Consider the following 21060-nt stretch of genomic DNA (forward strand, 5'->3'; position numbering starts at 1 on the left):
AAGAATTTTTTTATTTATTTATTAACCTTTATTTAACCAGGAAGATCCCATTGAGATTAAAAACCTCTTTTTCAAGGGAGACCTGGCCAAGATAGGCAGCAGCAGATGTCTCACAGTTACAGAAATTACTCAAACACAGGCAGCAACAACACACATGCAACAATAAGTGAAAGATTACAAATAAAATAAAAATAAAATTCAATAAAATTCAAATAAAATAAAAAGTCAGTTAAAATGACAATCAATCTAATTGAAACAGTTGCATGTTATGGACTTGGCCTCAAGGATTCGTAGTTTAGATTTAAAATCACTTAATGAAATGAATTCAGTCATTTTCCATTCCTTCTGCAGTTTGTTCCAGGCCGAGGGTGCTAAATGGACAAAAGCTCTTTTACCAAGTTCAGTTCGGGCAAATGGAACAGAAAGCAACAAGTAACCATGCGGACGAAGAGAATACCGACCAGCATGTTTCATTACAAGCAGGGAACATATATAAGAAGGCAGCAACCCAAGTATCGCCTTATATATAAAACTGTATAAATGAGAGTTCCTCCGACTTACCAAAGCAGGCCATCCTACCTGAGAGTATAACTCACAGTGGTGAGTCTGAAATTTACAGTTAGTGATGAACCTCAGAGAAGCATGATACACAGAATCAACCATTCGAAGACATTGAGCAGAAGCATTCATATATAGAATATCACCATAATCCAGCACAGGCAAGAATGTTGCAGCAACAAGCCGCTTCTTTGTATTAAAAGAGAAACACAACTTATTTTGAAAATAAAATCTCAGTTTTAACTTCAGGTTTTTCACAAGATTCTCTACATGTGGTTTGAAGGTAAGCGAGTCATCAATTAAGATTCCCAGATATTTATAGGTGTGAACCAACTCTATTTTATTACCTTCAAGAGTGGTTACTGATGGGATTGTTTGGGCTCGTCTCCTTGATTTAGAAAACAACATGAGCTTTGTTTTGTCTGCGTTGAGAACAAGTTTAAGCTGATGTAATAAGTGCTGGACAGCAGAAAAGGCTTTCTGCAAGGAGTCGATGGCTTGGACAAGAGTTGAACCACAGCTGTAAATAACTGTATCATCAGCATAGAAGTGCAAGTTTGCATCTGGCACATGTAGACTAAGATTGTTTACGTAAATGATAAATAGAAGGGGACCTAATACAGAACCCTGTGGCACTCCGCTGTGCACTGTAACAAAGTCAGAACATAGACCGTCAGATTTAATGCACTGAGTCCTGTTACTGAGGTAGTTTGAGAACCATGCCACTGCTCTCTCACAGAGTCCTGACTGGAAGAGTCTAAGTTTTAAAATACAATGATCAACAGTGTCAAATGCTTTTGACAAATCAATAAAAAGGGATGCACAGTGTTGTTTTTTATCAAGTGCAATAGTAATATCATTTACCACTCTAATTGCAGCTGTGATAGTACTGTGATTCTTCCTAAAGCCTGATTGATATTCAGATAAAATGGCATTGATGTGCAAAAACTCCTTTAACTGCTCACACACAAGAGCTTCAAGAACTTTGGCCAGCACAGATAGATTAGATATTGGTCAGTAATTAGTTAACACTGCTGGGTCGCCCCCTTTTAATAGAGGAACAACAAAAGCTGATTTCCATACTGAGGGAATTTTATTCGTATCCAGTGTGAGGTTGAAAAGTGTTGTGAGAGGCTCTGCTACAAAATCAGCTGCCAGTTTCAAGAAGTAAGGATCTAGTAAGTCTGGCCCTGGAGATTTTCTAGGATCTAACAGTTTAAGAGCTTTACAGACCTCCTGCACAGAGAAAGGAACAAAGTTAAATGGCTGACCAGTGTACACCGGAAGGTTTGTGCCAGATTTTACAGAGACTGGGTTCAGAGAGTCAAACAAAGAGCCAGAAGATATAAAGTGCTTGTTAAAACAATTCATAATCTCCTTCCTATCATAAACAGGAACAGAATCCTTAAAAACATAGGTGGGTAGAGCGTGGGAGCTTTTACTCACTGAAAGAGACTTAATGATTTTCCAGAACTTCTGTGGATTATTTAGGTTCTCAGTGGTGACAACAACAGTTGCCTCAAGGCACTTTATATTGTAAGGTGGACCCTATAAAACATACAGAGAAAAACCCACCAATCATATGATCCCCTATGAGCAAACACTTTGGCGACAGTGGGAAGGAAAAACTCCCTTTTGACAGGAAGAAACCTCCAGCAGAACCAGGCTCAGGGAGGGGCGGGGCGGGGGAGAGAGAAGGAAGACAGGATAAAAACATGCTGTGGAAGAGAGACAGGGGTTAATAACAAGTAAGATTCAGTGCAGAGAGGTCTATTAACAACGTGAACCAGAGCAACAATCCAACTTTACTCCAACAGAGATAGATGATCTTGTTAATAGTTTTACATCCTTACTGTGTACGACTCTGGATAAAAAGAAAGCAATAAATCAGCGAGCTTTAAATCCCAGGCATAATTCAAACACATTAAACAAAACACATTGCAGGTATTAAAGGAAATGCACTGCAATAGTTGAAATTGCATCCAGCTCATAAATTCCAATTTGCGCATGAAGACGGAGAGTCTTCTAGACACATGACAGTTAGTCAAGGAGTTTCACTGGGTTCTATGCTGGGACCAGTTCTACTTCACTAAACTTAGAAAATGCAACATACATTGTCATCACTATGCAGATGATCCCCAGCTTTATCTATGAAGCCAAATGACACAAATCAGTTAGATAAACAGACATGTCTTAAAGATCTTGGAAACATGGTATCTCTCCAGATTCTTACCTTGGCCTCCAGTAACACTGGAGGAGTCTTGGTGTCATTTTTAATCAACATGTTCTTCAACACACACATTAAATATATATAGGGTTGCTTTCTTGCATCTGTTCAATCTCTTTAATCCTGCCACAGAGTGATGCTGAAAAACTAGTTCATGCCGCTTTCTCAGTCAATCTTTGGTCAATCCAAAAAGCTGCAGCAAGAGTACTAACGGGGACTAGAAAGAGAGATCATATTTCCCCTGTAATTACTTTATCTTTGCTGGCTTCCCGTTAAATCCAGAATTGAAATTTAAAATCCTTCTCATTGTACTATATTATCCCAACAGACCACTTCGGCTGACTTACCGGCTGACTCGTAGTTCTAAAAGTAGAATGGGAGGCAGAGCTTTCTGCTGTTAAGTGCATCATTGAACTTTTGTCTTCACTCTCTCTTACTGTAGTCTGTGTTTTTTTCTGGATCCCTATCCTCACTTTTTGTTTCTCCTTTTCTCCTCACCCACCAAATGGTAGTGGCAGATGACTTCCCCTCCCCAAGCTTAGGACTGCCGAAGGTTTCTTCCTGCTAAAAGGGAGTTTTTTCTTACTACATTGCAAAGTGCTGATTTAATCGTTGGGATTTTCTTCAGAATACTGTAGGGTTACCATGCAGTAGAAAGCACTTTGAGGTGATTGTTTTGTGATTTATTGCTATATGACTAAACCAGACATTGAATGGCAGTGAAACAGAATAACTTATGCATTTTTTTTTTTGTCTTATTCTACTTTCCACTTCTACTATACTAAATGAAAAATATTCTACTTGGTACTCCACAGCATAGTTTTTTCTTTACTTTTTTTGCAGATTTTAAAATATACAGCATCACATCACAGGATATTAGGACATTTATAAGTATAGAAAATTACCCATTAGCATATTCAATTCATTTCAGTTTTATTTATATAGTGCCAAATTACAACAACAGTTGCTTCAAGGTGCTTTATGTTGTAAGGTAGACTCTACAATAAGACATACAGAGAAAAACTCAACAATCATATGACCCCCTATGAGCAAGCACTTTGGCAACAGTAGGAAGGAAAAACTCCCTTTTAACAGGAAGATTATATAGGATATATCATTACAGTCCTCTCCAACTGACACATTAAAGTAATACTTAAATCAAGGAATCAGTTATAATCCAATAAAATAAATAAACTGAAAATGAGTATTTTACTTTTGGCCCTTTAAGCATATTTTAAAATATTCGTAGTGTTCCTTCTGTAGAATTGTGACTTAAATAAAAGAAGCTTGTTTGCTTCTGATGCTTGTTTCACGATTCTGAAAAACAGAACTTACTCATTCAATACAAAAAAGTTTCATACTTTGTATTGAATAAACTTTTATGTAGCACATGGCTCCACATGAACCTGAAAATCAGACTTAATGTTTTCTACACCAAATTCTCTACAGTATATTTATTTTTTTACTAATTGCACAGATGTGGTACTGTGATCTTTTTTTTCCATTGCAAAGAGGAAAAAAGAAAAATCTTTTGATTATTTTCCGTTTTATTAAACATCTAAGAGGAAACAAAACACCAAATTGTCCAAACAGTGGCTCACTGACTGATTTACTGACTCCAGTTCACGCTCACGGACCACCAGTGCCACCTTGTGGTCAGCTTAAAAAATACACAGATTGTTCAGTGAGTTGTATTTTTCTTTCCTTTATTTTGACAGGAGCATTGGCTTAATTTACCTTACAGTTGGTACAAATACAGTACAGTATGTTTCTCCTAATAAATGCATCACTCGCATTCACTTAGTGATGTCACTGAGGGTGTTGGGGTGACTTTTGACACAGCAGATGCTGCACAGACACTCTTTAGGTGAACTATAGACGGACAGTGTGTACATGATAGTTGGGGTCTTTGCACTCTTGTGCAGCTATTGCCATCGGGTCACAATGTGTGTGAACACATGTCACATTGAACTTGCATATTGAATACCTAACCTAAAGCTTTCACCTGAGAACAAACCAGTACATCCTCCATTCACACAAGTCTCAGATTTGTCAAAGTGCACAAAGAAAAACAATTTTAGGGAAAGGAGAAGACAGAAGGTATTGCTATTACTGACACAAGGTGTGTGAGCAGGAGGTGGACATGTGAAAAGGAGCTTTAAATCATTGTGTGATGGTGACAAGAATACAAGCGGGAATCAGTAATGCTGTTTCAGTTTTGAAACACAACACTGGTTTCCTACAAAAAGGTGTGTTGAGATGGTGCAATGTTTGAATGCATTTAAAGAAACATCATAAAATACACCTTTTAGTCATGACCATGCAGTTGCACTCAATTCCTTTTTACAGCACGAAGATCTGAACAACAGTACACACCACTAAACTGATTTACATCTTATCCACTGTGCTGTTTGTGCAAGGTCATCGGAAAAATCCACACAACAACATTCACATTTTGCTTATTTTAGAACACAAAGTCATCACCTTCAGTGAAAAATTAGGTGTTTTACATATAGATTTGAATGATTAATCCAATATTCAATGTCACTAAGGTCAGTGGACCAAATCTTTGCCTGCATTATTATAGATGTGGGGGGGAAAAACAAGTGCATAGTTCAGTTATATCCCCATCTCTGCATTTGGTACCCTCAGGTTCTGTTAGACTGAAACCCAGTGGAAGCAGCCACAGAGCCAGATAGTTTTTAAAGAGGTGGGCAGGTTGAGCTCAGAACCTATTTCTAGTTCTTGTTTCCCCATTTTACAGATTGTTGTAGTACCAAATGATTGCTTACCAGATGTACCAAATCATTCCTAATCATTTAGGCATGACTGCCATAGAAAGGTATGCCATGAGGACTCATGCATAACAAGCATTTTTATGTAAAACTTTAAAAAAAAAAAAAGTTTTTAAAAGTGTCAAGTAACAGAAGAATAACTTCCCTATAGTAAAACTGAAACAAAAGCTTATTAAGAGTATTAATAATTAATTAAAAATGTTCCAAAAAGAATCACCTCCTCAAACACAGCCCAGAGATCCAGTTCAGAGATTTAAATTAGCAGAACAGACAATGACAGGTGGTGGAACAGAGCAGGCATACCCCTAAAGCCCTACAACAATCCAAATGAATAAATTAGATATTTCAACCACTGCACAGTAAAGGCTCTTTTGCAGACATTGCCGTTTCACACTTACTGGGCAGAAGGGGTGGCCAAACCTTACCCACCTGTGGTGGCTGTGGTGACTAAATATTTACTCCATATAAATTCTGTACCAGATTATATGGATTATATTGCAATAGGAGAGCAAAGAAAAGACAGGAAGCCTGGGAGAAAACCAGGGGGAAGACATGTCTTGAGGCAAATGGGTTGCCTGCTTAACCCAGTGAGCTAAACGGGTGATTCCACATGAAAGTGTTTTGAGGACAGTGCTTTAGTCAACGAGTCCTGCAACTTGTTCCATTAATCACTGCCTGTACAGCTTGAGATGTGAACATTTTTGGGTGGATTTTCCCTTCAAGGATCCTCTCTTTATAGATATACACAATTCAGAGCTTCCATCCACCTGATACATTAAAGCCGCTGTTTCACAAATTTGGTGAAATCTGACATGCTGGTAAATTTGTTTTTTTACACAAGAATCTACGGCTCACAAACCTTCTTAGAACTTTTCTCTACACCAACGCTATGTTGCATCTAGAATCCTCTTCATCAAATCTGTCCTATTTCCACTGTGATTGTCTTACTCAGTGACCAAACATCTTCAACGCTCCTGGAGTTTCAGAGAACCAACAGGAATAACCAAACAAAAAAAATCATATAACTTGGATCTGACTGTGTTACAGCATGCAAGCCTCAAACAGTGTTTGACTTGTGAAAAACATCATTCAAGACAGTCAGTGCAATGGGGTGAGGCTGCCTCCTTTGTGGCTCCTGGCTTTGGAGTCAGGGGCAGCGTCCGGAGAGGTAGGGGAAACTGGGACATCAAATGCAGGGTTGGGAATATGCAGAGCCTCTCGTCTGCATTTCTTTGAGCGAGCTTTGGTGTGACGTGGACGAGAAGTATCGCCATGGGAGCTGGACGTATGGTTACCCCTGCAGCCTTTAGAGAACTCCAATGTGGGGTCAGAGTTCAACGCTGGGCTGGTTTCTGGGCAGGAATGAGCATTCTGAGGTTTCCCCTGAGGACACGAGGTGGACAGGAGCGGAGAAAGCGCAGCCGATTCTAGCAGACCTTTAGTTCCCTGTGTGCACTGCAAGGGCAGTGCAAGAAAGAGGAAGTAAAAAAAGTAATAAAACAAGTGACAAAACAAGCTAGTGATATTAACAGGGAACACATCAGTCTCTGAAATTACTTCAGCAAATATAACATGAGTCAAAGGCCAACTAGGAGTGCAAGCAGGATCCACACGTGATCTCAAGCAGGATATCCAAAATATTTCATGCCACAGACATGCATAGGCATGCACATTGAACCTGGCCAGTCACATTTCATATTTGATTTAGCCCAAGAAGCCTGTTTATTTATTACACCAAACTTTTAGAATGGCACTAAAACAAAGCGTGATAGTTTGCAAGAGCTGGTTCTAAAAAAGGATTGATGAAGTTTAAGTAGCAGCTGCCAGAATATTCAGACTTTAACAGGGCGTCCACACAAGAAGCAGTTTGCTTGGTGCCTGTGGCTTCATCACTGACGACTGGTCACTAGTGAACATTAAAAGCATTCCATCATGTGTCAGTCAACCGTATCCTTCACTCTCGCTGGTAGTCGTTTCCACCTTTCAAGTAGAATGTAAGAAGTCTAACTCAGAACCTGGCCACTTTATGTCATCAGCAGTTATTTTGCCTGTCGCTGTTAAAGTTGCTGAATGTCATTGATATTCTGTTACTTCTGGTTCCCACATTATTGTCATAAATATCATAAAAGATGAACATAGTGACTATGACATCACTGACTGTTTTGTGAGATTCTTTTATGAAGCCTTGAGGAGAACATGTTCAAACAGCACATGTCCTTAGCCAATGAGCGCACTCTGGATAATCCTGCTTTTTGACCCTTATATGACCAAAATTTACAAGTTCCCAAAATGAGTGACTGAGCCCATAGAATCGATAACTCAGAGAAAAATAACAACATTATCCATCCATTTGCTTCCGCTTATCCTTTTCAGGGTCACGGGGGCGCTGGAGCCTATCACAGCTCTCATAGGGCGAGAGGCAGGGTACACCCTGGACAGGTCGCCAGCCTGTCACAGGGCCAACACACAGGGACAGACAACCATTTGCGCTCATATTCACTCCCACATTCACACGTATGGGCAATTTGGATTAATCAATTAACCTATCCCCACAAACTGCATGTCTTTGGGCGGTGGGAGGAAGCCGGAGTACCCGGAAGAAACCCACGCAAACACGGGGAGAACATGCAAACTCCACACAGAAAGACCCCGGCCTGATGGTGGAATTGAACTCAGGACCTTCTTGCTGTGCAGCAACAGTGCTAACCACCGTGCCACCAAAAAATAACAACACCAAAACTAAAAATGAGTTTAAGGCAGGTGTGTCAAACTCCAGTCCTCGAGGGCCGGTGTCCCAAAACGTTTAAATATGTCCCTGCTGCAACACAACTGAATAACATTAGGTCATTAGCAAGACTCTATAGAACTTGAGTGCATGTTGAGGTGGCAACCCCTAACCCTACTCAAGCAATTTTAAATAAGTGTAAGTGTTTGAAAGCTTGTACTGTTATTGCACCATTTTCATTCACTCATAAGCTGCTGTAACATGAATCAAAAGGCTGAATTGCCACCTCATCGTGCAGTCAAGTTCTACAGTCTTGCTAATGACCTAATGTTATTCAGGTGTGTTGCAGCAGGTACTCAGAAAGGTTTCAGGACACCAGCCCTTGAGGACTGGAGTTTGACAGCTGTGGTTTAAGGGGATCACTTTTGTGCTGTCCCTGGCTGCAACAATGAGTTTTACGTTAAGAAACCGAGGATATACTGTCCACTTTCACTGTCTGTCTCTTTCGCAGTAATTGGCTTTTCATTATTTGGCTTCCTGCACTGAAATGGGAAAATCCGGCCGTTAGCTGTAAAGAATTTAACAAACGTGACTAGACTCGCAGACAGTTTTTGAGAGCAGGGCTCCGTGATGTAGATTAGCCTTTTTACGTGTAGTGTTTCACGTCCTCTTAAAGGCTTCATTTCTCAGAACAGGAAGATAAGTCCATCTTTTACGGTATCATCACTGCTAGCTCTTCCAGTGTGGATGCTTCTTACGCGTCATGCTGGATCCATTAAAGAGAACTCCATATCACTATCCCTGCACGCTTGCCCAAAGGATCAGACTCAGGTCAGGCTTTACACTGAGAAAACAAACTGTAAGATTCTTCTGGGAGATGTTGAAGTTTAACAAACATCTTCTATGCTTTTTAAACCATCTGCAGACGAAGACGTCCCGACCAAAACGATAAAACAGAGCATTGTTTACAGTCAGTGGTCTTCAGTAAATGCTTTATAAACTTTTATAATTGTGGTTTATGTGAAAAACTCTTGTCTGTAATATACAGACATACAATATATATACACAGTATACAATGAGTGACCACTGGGACAAGCTGGCTAAAGGGAAGTGATTGGATGCATTGGCTCTGTTAATGCATCCATTATCAAGCGTGCATTTGTGTGGTGGGTTCTTTGCAATTTAAAGGTTTACATTTTCAAGCTGACACATCCAAGTTGATCTGAACTGAGATTAAAGGTTCAGTAGCTCAAAACAGTAAATGTTTACAAGTACAGCAGCAGACCCTGAACCTGACTTCTTTCTGCTTGTTGGCAGATGTTTTTATCCCACTCTGTAACGTTACACAGTCTTTACCTTATAAACATACCTGCCTTGAGATGCTTTGCTTTAAACTGACGCCAAATAAAAAAACACCGAATTAAACAGAGATTGGCTGGGATCTTTATAAGCATGCAAATGTACTTTTAAAAAGTACCTTTTATTACTAAAGCAATTTAACACACAATGAAAATATAAAGTAGCAGTTAGCTCAGCCAAACTAAGACCAGTAAAACCAAAAGAGTGAGCTGAAAGGAGCTGTTAAACTGCACAGAACTGACTGGAAGTTCAGTTTGGTGATAATATTTGATACTATGAGCAACCCGTTTTACATGAACTGATCATTTCTTAGTATAAAATGTTGCTTTGGGCACTTTTTAAATGCAACTATTCACCCGAATTTGCTTCTTTAGCCTTGAATGTAAATTAGTCTGACAAATGAATGAATTTTAACAGCATAAGCTCTGGAAAATTTTTCATTTAAATGCTAAACCTTTTTTTTTTTCTCCATATGCTAGTTTGTATTCAAAGTTTATACGCTACGTATAATTCAGGGTCGAGAAAATGTGCTGTCACCATATGGGTATATTTCAACACTGTTTCCACCCCTAAACCTAAAAATTATACACACATGGGAAGTCTCTAAGCACTGTTAAAGCCCTGCAGTTCATTCCTTAAGAAGCTGGTTTAATGGCTGTCATTATGTTTCACTGACCTCTGAATGAACATCTTCCTACAGTTGTTTTTGTCAGTCTTTAAACAGTCTGGTGGTTAGCACAAGAGAGTTGTTTGATCCGTAACTATGCACCCTTTACTGGGATCAATTATACACTTCAATGCATTTAACATTGGCAATGGTTAAAGCCATGCAGGAGTAAAGCAGCCCAGCAAAGGGGCATGCAAAGACAACGGCGGCCACAGGCTGTCTGCACTCACTCTCCCTTTCTCTATACAGGCTTACCAAGCTCAAGGCTCGCTTTTCTTTGCTCTAACAGCGGCTAATCAGCCAGTGCAGGACAGAGCAAAGTCCAGACACTTCTCCTCCTAGTGTTGGTGGAGGGACGCAGGCACAGAGACACACCACACAGAGAACAGTGAGTCAGCACTGGGTGAGCAGACACACAGGGAGGGACTGATTCTGGGTTTGTCTCGTAGGAAAAATATAGAAAAGTATGTCTCCTTGTACTGTGATAGGAAAACGGTGATGATGGATGGAAACAAAATGAAAAATGACAACACATGATGAACTGCATGGACAAAAATTTTATGTTATACATTACAGATACTAAAAACTGAAACGTCGTAAAAAAAAAAAAAAAAAACACGTAAAAATGAAACAAAGGCATGACGGGAAGCAAGAGATGAAGGACATGAGGAGCTTCCCTCGTCACAAATCTTTTGGCATTTTAACCTTTTATATGCAGACAGACATGACAGGAGAAAACAAACAGCACACACTCAAATTTACAAACCGCTGTTACAGAAATAGCTTTCTTTACAGCGTCACCAGCTTTTCAACTGACTTCAAAAGGCTAGCTTATACACACTCAAAGACACAAGACTCCAGCTTCAACTGACTCTCACTGTACTACGCGATATGTGAATATATTGAGGCTCAGATTGCAACTCTATCTGAACTCTGGGCAAGTCTTGTAAACAAAACTGGCTTAAAAACACTTCAAGTATCTTTTTATATCCCTTGCTGTCAGAGAGAACAGCAAGAGAGATGCTCTGTGAGGAGGAGCTGGAAACACTTCTTACATCTCCTGCTCTCTAAACACCCGGAGCTGGCACACGATACTGCATAGAAGTAAACACTGAGGAAAAATGTGCATACAGAGAGTAGTACTCTCTATTAAAAATAGCACAAGAAGAATTTTATGTGTGCATTTCCATGAGGTAGACATGGCTGAACAACAGCTAAAGACACCATATTAAATTACACTTTAACAAAGCAGTTCAAGTTTAAAAAAAAAAAAAAAAAAAAACAAAAACAGCAGCAGGACCCCAGTTGACTATTTCCTGAATTAAAATACGCACCTGCCAAAGCATCATTAGTTCTCTTATTTAAACCTGGACATTAGAGCTACTTTTTCATGTTTGTCATCTATATTTCTAAGATATGCCTTCAACAAAAATTATAAATCAATACGTTAACATTTTGTTTTTTTAAGAAACAAACAAGATTAAGAGGTGTTACTGGGTGACTGGTTACTGTTGGTCTTTATGAGTTTTTTTCTTTTTTTTAATTTAATTGTCTGCGTCTTTGACAATTCAACTTAATAATTATTCAGTAATGCGCAATTCAAAGAGTCCTGCTAGCAGCAGACCTCAGGGCAGGGACTTCGTGACAATTAACATACCTCTAGTGGTCACTCTACGAAGTCATAAATCATGTATGAGCAGCACGGTGGCACAGTGGTTAGCACTGTTGCCTCACAGCAAGAAGGTCGGGCCCAGGGTCTTTCTGTGTGGAGTTTGCATGTTCTCCCTGTGTTTCCGTGGGTGTTCTCCGGGTACTCCGGCTTCCTCCCGCAGTCCAAAGACATGCACTTAGTAGGGATAGGTTAACTGGAAACTCTAAATTTCCCATAGGTGTGAATGGTTGTCCATGTGTGGTTGTGCCCCCTCGATCATTTATAAAAATATTATATCCCTCCCCCGACTCTTCCTTTAACTCTTGCATTTGATGACATCCCCCTCTACCCTTAATGATGAGTTTTGACACCTCAGTATATATCAATACAAACATGGTTTGGCAACCATTAGAATTAGTAGAATATAACAAATAGAATAGTTTGTCCTTTGTAGAGTCTAACCAGTATAGGAACACCAATAATGACAGTTAGCGATTTAAAAATCCAAAATACTTGTCTACCACTACTGCTCTCATCTTTCAAACACACAGACCATAAACAGACTTCTCTAATTTTTTTTATATTTAGTTAATAAGGAGTTCTTAAAGATAGGACAACTCAGTTTCAAAATAATGTTGATATGTAATAATGTCATAAAATATTAAAAATGTATAAAGTAACCCAGTTTAAGCAGTCTTCAAACTTTGATTGTACTGCTTCAAAAGCCCCCAAATACATTCTCTTCATTTGATGTTCTTCTAGGTCCTTCAGCTTTCGGTTTAAAACCAAAACAGGTGTTGAGTGGCAAGTAAGTACTCCTAACTAGTACCCTATCTGTTTTTCATAATCATAATAAATTAATAAGTAAAACTGAGCTACAAACATTGCAGCTCTTTACTAGAATAGGAAATAGAATAATAGAAAAAACATTTTTTTAAACTCCACCAACCAAACCAAACAAATGCGCCATAACGTTCAACTATCCCTTTAACTTCCAATAAGAGGCATAATACTGTGCGATAAACCTCTGACTAGAGTGTTAATACACCAAACCTTTACATGACAGTCAACAACAGGCAGCAAACAGATGCTGGGTTGGGGCTACAGCAGGCAACGAGGTTTCTCTCAGGCACAGAAAGAGTTTTGGTGGCAGTCACAGGGTGCAGGCACGGGAGAGGGGGATTTCTGCAATGCAAAAGCAGCTCCTACCACATTTATCTCGCTTTTAGCGGCCAGGGTGGGCAGCTCGATGTCAGCACTGCCAGTCTGGGCAGACTCATCTGCCGGCAGGAAACCCCGTCTGTCAATCAAGCTGAAATGGCACAGAAAGATACGAATGTTCAGGTTATGAGGCGAGGATGTTCCTCCATTAATACCAATATCTTGTCATCTTTGTCATGAATGCAGAACGCACATCACAGATTAAGAATTAGGAATTCTTCCTCCCCGCCATCTCCAACTACTTACTCTCTTGGCTGTCTGGTTTTCCATCTGAGACTCTTTATCTTGTAATAGTAAGTGGTTGAGACAACTAAACTGCTGCTACTTACACACATAAAACTAAATTGCAATTAAACAATGAACTGAAGCTCTGTAATTCAAAAATAGCCACAATCCAGCTGATTGCTATTGCTACAGGTTTATTAGTACTGCGCTCTCTTTATCAACTCATACAAACTTATTAAAAATTATCAGTGATTGCTTCTTTCATAAAGTATGCATGCTTGCAAATGAAATATGCACCATCTTAAACAGCCCATTAGTAATAAAATAGCTAAAACTAATATACAAGGATCCTCACAAGCATCTCTCTTTGTTACTTGGACTCGATATTAAAGATTTAATGATGGAAGGAGTAATTCATAAAGAGGACCAACCTTGGCGGCATGGGCGCACAAAGCACCGAGCAACAGTTGATAAAGATGTTTTTATGACTGTATGGGTTTGTAACATCTTCTCCACTTTTCCCTGACCAGGAGCCTTTAATCTAAAAAAATATAAATATAAAAAATAAAAACAAATCACATATAATTGCCCCTTGGGGATAAATAAAGTCTTTCTGATTCTGATCTGATTCTGATATAAAACATATGACATGTTTTTCCCCAAACACATTATTTTGGAAGTAGAGTTTGTTCACTTTGTGAATACAAAAGTATCTGCAAGATTTCCCTTACTACTAACAAAATATTAGTATTAATATTTGTGTTGTTGTTACTATTGTTATTGTTAATTAAAAGTATTCTAATGTTAAATATACTTCCACACTAACAGAAAATTAATATTAAATATATTTACAAATTACATACAGAGTATATTTTCTTTGATTTAACAAGCATCACAAAATGAACAAAATAACATGATGTCGTCTAACAAACTGAGTCATAAAAGCAGCTTTGGGTACTCACGTCTTCGTTAGTGGTAAGATTGGAAGCAACCAGGTATGTATGGAAGCCTGAGAGGCCCAAAATGGACCAAACTGAAAAGAAACATATCACCAGCTCCACTGCAGTGAAAGACTGAGTCAAGGAAAGCAAAGTTATCAAAACACTGGCTACATAAGAAAAAACAAAAGGCTTGAAAATTGTGCCAAATTTGTTTCACTGGCACAATCCCAGAAATATATAAGACATAACAACAGCTAATCAACTAAAACATATCCCCATTCGAGCACTGGATATTTGCCAAATTGTTATTTAGAACCTGATATCAGCCCAGAAAGCCTCAGTCTGTACTTCCCTACGGATTACAGTAATTTTTGTTTCCTAATATAAAGTGAAGAAAAACACGGTTAAAAACAGTACAAATAAGAAAAATGATCACAGATGGCAATGGTGTCTATGTATATGTTATATATACATATGCAAGCTGACTGATTTTCATCCGACTTCTGTCACTGACTGTGTTTTTTGAGTAAAAAAATCTTATTCGGTACAGGATATCTCCCCGGACTCTCCTGAAGCGCAAACACTAGGCCCTTCCCGCCCTGAGCTCCTGAAAAAGAGGAAAGTGAGCAGGATTTCAGGATGATAAAATTTAATTTGTGTGGGAAATGACCGAGCTGATCCACGTATATGGCTTTTGTCAGACATTAAACTGCTCTGCTGTTGTGAACCACGCCTGGCAGTCCGAATGAAACAAAACAAACAAGCAGGTGCTATTTGAAGCCGACTACTTCCCAAGCATGAAACACCTGCAGATCAGAGCAAAACCACATACTCAGTGCTAGGTGTGTGGTCACACAGCCGAAGATGAACGCCGTCAGGAAGGAGAGCGACACGATGAAGGTGTAGAAAAACCGATAGTTACGTTTCCCTACACAGTTCCCAACCCAGGGGCAGTGATGGTCGAATCTCTCTGAAAGACAGTGATCAACTCACATTTTAGGAATGTTAAAAAAAACTCTAGAGCACTGAGCTATATAAAAGTGTGCTCTCTGCAGCTCTGTGAAGCCTCTTTTTATTATTTATGGGTTGTAAATGTCAGTGTCGCTGTGTGTTCACAGCTCACCCACACAGTTGTCACACAGGCTGCAGTGGGAGGTGCGCGGAGGGCGGAACATCTTGCAGGTGAAGCAGTACTTGAGCTTCACCACCTGCTGATTGATTAGCACTTCCTTGGTGCGAGGCGGAGGTCGATAGCTGGTGTTTCCAGTGTTGTCTACAGAGAAGAACAGTGAAAATAGGGACACAGTGTTGTGCTTTAAATCTAAGGTAGGTGTGCAGTTATTGCTGCAGTAAGCATCGAGTTTCCACTTCCATCAAAGTCATGGCAGCAAACTTACAAGTGTCACATTCACAAACCACTTTAAAGCACGATAAAAGTGTGAATGGATACCATCACATTATCAGCAATGCGTGCACATCATTAGGGCTGCACGCATCTCTGGTCAGTACTTTGAGCTTCTCATTAAAAACCTTTTGAAGATTGCTCTAAAAGATCATTTCAAAAAGTTTTCCCTCAATCACTGCTACAGACTTGAACCCACAGGGAAAGGGGGAGTGCACCCTGGACAGGTGGCCAGTGTGTCGCAGGGCTAGAACATGGAGCCAAACATTCATACTCATATTCAAACCTACAGCCAATTTTGAAACACAAATGAACCTGAACACTTCTTGTGTCTATGGGCAGTTTGAAGAACCTGGAGTGCCTGGAGAGTCTCCATGCACACAAAACAGGGATTTACACATTTGCATTTCAAACTTCAATCCCCACACCTCTCATTGACTTTAAATGCAGTGCACAACTAAACTGTGAATCTGGACCTTTGTTTTGCTTTCAGTGCTTGCACTTAAAAGTTGAGAAAGTTCTCCAATGCCAGCACCATGGCAGCCAATCAAATCCATCCATCACATCGTGTTATTAAAATATAAAGGAAGTTTGTGTAATTCAGCATGAAAATGGAGAACATTAGCAACAGGCAGTTAGTGTGACTCATGCTAAGTGATCATTAAAGCTCAATTAGCTTGCCTTGTTAATGGCTAGCTGTTACTGCTTTGACTATCCCACTAGCAAAGACACCCCAGATGTCAGGTACTCCCACTGTCAATCAATGAAGCATAGTGTACGTATGAATCCTGTTTTAATGTACACAATTTCAACCTATAATCATTTTCTGTCACACTTCACATCCTTGTAAAATCAGGTCTGACCACTTCACTGGGTTGTAACAACTTGCGCTTTTATCCACTCTTACTCAGGGCGAGGGGTGGATTATAGCCCAATAATAGCCTGAGCAGAAAGACATCTGGTGTCAGGTGTGCAGCTCGTAACAGCAGATGGAAAATGATGTGTCATCTTTCACAAAATGACTAACCTGCAAAAACTCTTTCCCAGTAACTTGGACACTGTGCCTGAGAGGTTGACCAACATGAGAAAAATAATAGAAAAAAAAGAAATACCCGCTATTCTTTTTGCGCAACTTACAGATGGTTCCTTATGGGGGGTTTTTCTTTCTTTATTTATTTTTTTTACAATAGTCGGTGTCATCCATTCCATACCATACTAAACCGTGCACTAATTCAAACTAAGAAGCTACACAAGAGAGCTTTCCAGAATCTTTCCTGAAACATTGGGGCCCAAATAAATGTTCAACAGTCACGCCAGAATCTTCATTTCAAAAATAGCTGTAGTACAGTTCAGTTGGATAACATGTGGATCTTACATCACCACTGCCTAAACTCTGGTCATGAGTAGGAGTTTCCAAAGTGCACAGAAAGCCAGCTTTAGACATGCAGGTCATTATAACGATGCAAGTCATATGGAAAGTACAAATAATATTGGCATGGCATAAAACTGACAGTGAACATAACTGATGAGCTTTGAACAGGTCTGAGGTGTGAAAGATTGGGGGAAATAAATCTGTATAAAATCTAGTGAAAACTTCAGACCAAAATTAGAAGGCAGCAGACACTTTTCAACGTGCCAACATGACGTTTATTACACAGCAAATTCCACTTGTGTTCTTTTATGTCTTGATGACTTCCGCATCATTAAAATGACCTGAAGAATTTTAAATTGTGACTGAGCCATTAAAATGTACGCGCATGTGTGATTCCAGAATAAATAATTAGCCACACAAGAACAGCGCTTTCATTCTCTTGAAACTATGAATGGTGTTTTAATCAAAACAAAGTCAAGGCCACTGACTCTTCAATAACTTGGAATAAAATAAGCTGTGTTTAAGCAGTACTGGTTTATGGGTAAGATTCCCCGTCCTATACGAAACTTTAGAGCCAAAACACAGTGCAGAAATATCCCAAAAGAGAAAAAATGTGACAACACTGGACAGCATTTCCTGCACACAGATTTTAGGCCAACCAAGTATATTTGGTGACTAATTTTTCCTTTTCCATATGTGTCAGTGAGCACCATCATTACCAACATGGCTGATTTACTAAGAACAATTCTTATCATTCTTGTTTGACAAAATCTGTATAACAGGGTGCTAGGTTACCAACTAATGCTAGCATGCTTGATTAGCAGGCTACTTACATAAACTGCACGCGTACAACAAACACACTTATATCTGCTAGCACAGCACAGACTAAAATATTACTCACCAAATCCGAAGCACAAACTTCTTAGACGGGCTGTACTTTACAAGAAGGCACATTATTTATCAAACAATCATATGAAACAACCAGAAAACACACCAAAAGGTAGTGAAGGCGAGATGTATCGACTACAGTTCTCTGTATCAGAAGACATATCAATCAAGAGGGTCATGTCCCTACCACCAGTATGCTGATAATTAGAAAGCCTTACACCACCCAGTGTAAGGTTTATGCTACAGATGCCTCACAGCTGCTTACCAAAATCCCTTTTTGTATTTCTGCAATGTTAATCCACCTTTATTCTTTTTTATTGAGATGCCAAATTAGCTATTTAGTTGAATTCCTGAACAGAAAAAAAAATTGTTTTAATGGTTGAATCTAATGTTTGATTCACTTCTGACTTCTTCTCTGATTTGGATATAAAAATATGGATAATAAATAATATTATGTTTTTACTTTTTTTAACAAGTTTTTGACAAATTTCTAAAATATTTGTGTTTTCTGTTTTTATGACAGCTGGTCTAATACATTTGTTAAGCACTGTATACAAAAATCCATCCACCATGGAGTTATTATGAGGGGGGGAACTATAGAGGCAATTTTAAATGTATCTTGCTATCTAATCACATGATTCATGTGTATAAATCGCATGTTTTGGTTTTCGTTACAGCCACAGCTAGTCTGTCACGTTATCACCTTCTCAGAAACACTTGTGTTTTATTTTGAGTGCTTTTACTGCATTTTTCTATATGCAGGCTTTTTCTTGAGTTGCAGTCCATTTGACCTCTCAGTGCCACCATTGGGTTGGCTTGTTTTTGGAGTTTGCCTCCAGTGGCTATTTGAGGAACTGCAGATATTGGGCATTTAAGCCTTTTCAGCCCCAGAGACTGATGTTTAGCGCACAGTACACTCAAGTGCATATAGCCCCACTCCTCCTATTATCCAGCAGTGTTTCCAACAGAATGTCAGTCTGTAGGAAACAATTCGGGACGTCAAATTCAAAGGCCTTGCAGACAACCTCATAGTTACTAGTGCAGCTGTTAGACATTACCAATCTGTTTCTCAATGTCTGCAGCCTCATCTGGTGTTGCTCTGGGCAGGATGCCGGGGTCGGTGAAGCTGGTCTGGAGCAAGGTGATGAGCACAAACACAAAGAGGACTCCTCCAATAACAGGTATGCAGCTGGTCAGGTGTTTGACCAGGAATGGACAACTGAGAAACAAACACAGGCAGGGGTAATTACCAAGGCACACTGGGAAAAGATGCAGACAATGTTCTGTCACATATAACTGAGCCTACCTTCTTCTTTTCTTTAACTCACTGATGGATCTAATTTTAATTAACATTCAACTCTTTTAATTGCCATAAAACTCCCAGAAGACTGAACACATTTTCACTCTACTGTGGCAGAAAGAATCTTGTTTCTATTATTAAGCACTACTTCTTAAAAATGTGCACTTAGCTTCAAATATTAAGAAAAAAAACATTAAAAATAAACATAATTGCAACACACAGGTTAAAACAAATATCGATACAGTGCAGGGTCAAAAATGCGCTTTGGTCAGTATTTTTTTTTTGTTTTGCTTTGTTTTTTTGAGCAATCTGCATCATTAAATATCATCCTGCTAAGTCCAACTGTATGTTAGCGAGTCTCTTGCTTTTGGAAAAAACAAACAAACAGACAAACAATATAAATAAATAAAACAGATTTGATGCGCCAGACAGGGCTCAGTTCATTAAAATATCGATTAAAAAGCAGCTTTGTATCATCTGTGGACAACTTTTGAACGGAACTCGCAATCAGTATTACAGAACCATATAATATAAGACGAACTCACTCAAATATAAAAAATAAACCACTTGTGACGAGGATGAGACCCAGGGTAAGGGGAAGGACCCCACTCTGTCGGGCCACTATGATCCGTCCATCGCAGTAGAAGCGATTCTTTCCGGGGAAAACTTCCCACTTTCTCCTGGGTCTTCTCGGCTCCTTCTTCTTCTCCGTGTCATTCCCATGATGAGGCTGAGGGGTCGGGGTGGGCGTCGGAAGTGCTTGCGGGTCTATTTGTTGATACTCGCAGTTTTTCATTGTTTATAACGGAGTCTGGCCGCTCTGTCCTAGTTCGGACACCCGGTGCATTTGTCCAGCGACCGACAGCATCACCGACTCCCGTGTATTTTGAGGTAGCTGAAAGGAGCGAATGTCGTCTTTCCAAGGAGAAAATAAGCTAATCCCACACCGAGGATATCCAGCTGTAAATAACCACGAGACCCCGTGCTCGAAATTACATATCTGTTTATTCTCATAACTCCTAATTTATTATTTATAAAAGTTTATCTCCAAAAAGACAGCACAAATCCAACCTATAACACAATGACCATCGTTAGCTTCTTAGCTTTCCCATTCATCCTAGCAAGCTCATCCAGCTGCGGAGTTATTTAACAACAGTAAATCCAAAGTGCTATTACCACTGCTAGCTTGTTAGCTTCCTCGACTTATAGATTATTGCCGGCCTTTATGCTAAGCTCCGGCGGTCCTTTATGAGTAAATGACATGTAACACAAAAACTTTGTTATTTTTAATGCATATCGCTCTACTAGGAGGAGTCCTGACACATTCGTGACTACCTGCTGTTTAGCTACGTTGCCATAAAACGAGCCGTGTTGTCAAAGTAAACGCAAAGAAATGTAGTATTTCCGGTTGGTTTTCTTTCTAAATAAACTACAACATTCAATATTATATTTTATGTACCATAATAATAAAAGTCATACGAAAATATTGGTTAAAGATGTACTTTATTTACTCGCACTGTTGTTACTAAATTGTTCTCTCAAATATATGTAAAAAAAAAATATCAGTATACTTTCATGTGGAATATCCGGTAATTCAATGACCAGTGTAGGTGACTTGACGCTGGTTCACAGATAAGGACAATAACCACCGGAAATCTGTTAAAAAAAAATAAAACTGTAAAAATTACCTTTTATAATGGTAGGCTGGGTATAACTGTGTTTTAACTGT

The 21060-nt window shown here is 39.2% G+C and overlaps 1 protein-coding gene across 1 annotated transcript; it reads right to left on the reverse strand.

Annotated features, from left to right (window-relative positions):
* Positions 1-4278: 4278 nt before the first annotated feature.
* On the reverse strand, positions 4279-20702 carry zdhhc18b (zDHHC palmitoyltransferase 18b). Its single transcript, XM_085395802.1, has 9 exons — positions 19877-20702; positions 19090-19250; positions 15493-15642; positions 15202-15339; positions 14925-14976; positions 14391-14493; positions 13860-13969; positions 13192-13294; positions 4279-7035 (listed from the first exon to the last, which is right to left on the reverse strand). Exons 1-9 carry the CDS (start codon positions 20125-20127, stop codon positions 6679-6681), a joined length of 1425 nt encoding a protein of 474 aa, XP_085251928.1. The 5' UTR covers positions 20128-20702; the 3' UTR covers positions 4279-6678.
* Between the last annotated feature and the right edge of the window lie 358 nt (positions 20703-21060).

The sequence above is a fragment of the Rhamphochromis longiceps genome, linkage group LG22 (genome assembly GCF_057381845.1).
Source record: "Rhamphochromis longiceps isolate RC_006_pf linkage group LG22, R_longiceps_female_GT1.1, whole genome shotgun sequence".
Taxonomy (NCBI): Eukaryota; Metazoa; Chordata; class Actinopteri; order Cichliformes; family Cichlidae; genus Rhamphochromis; species Rhamphochromis longiceps.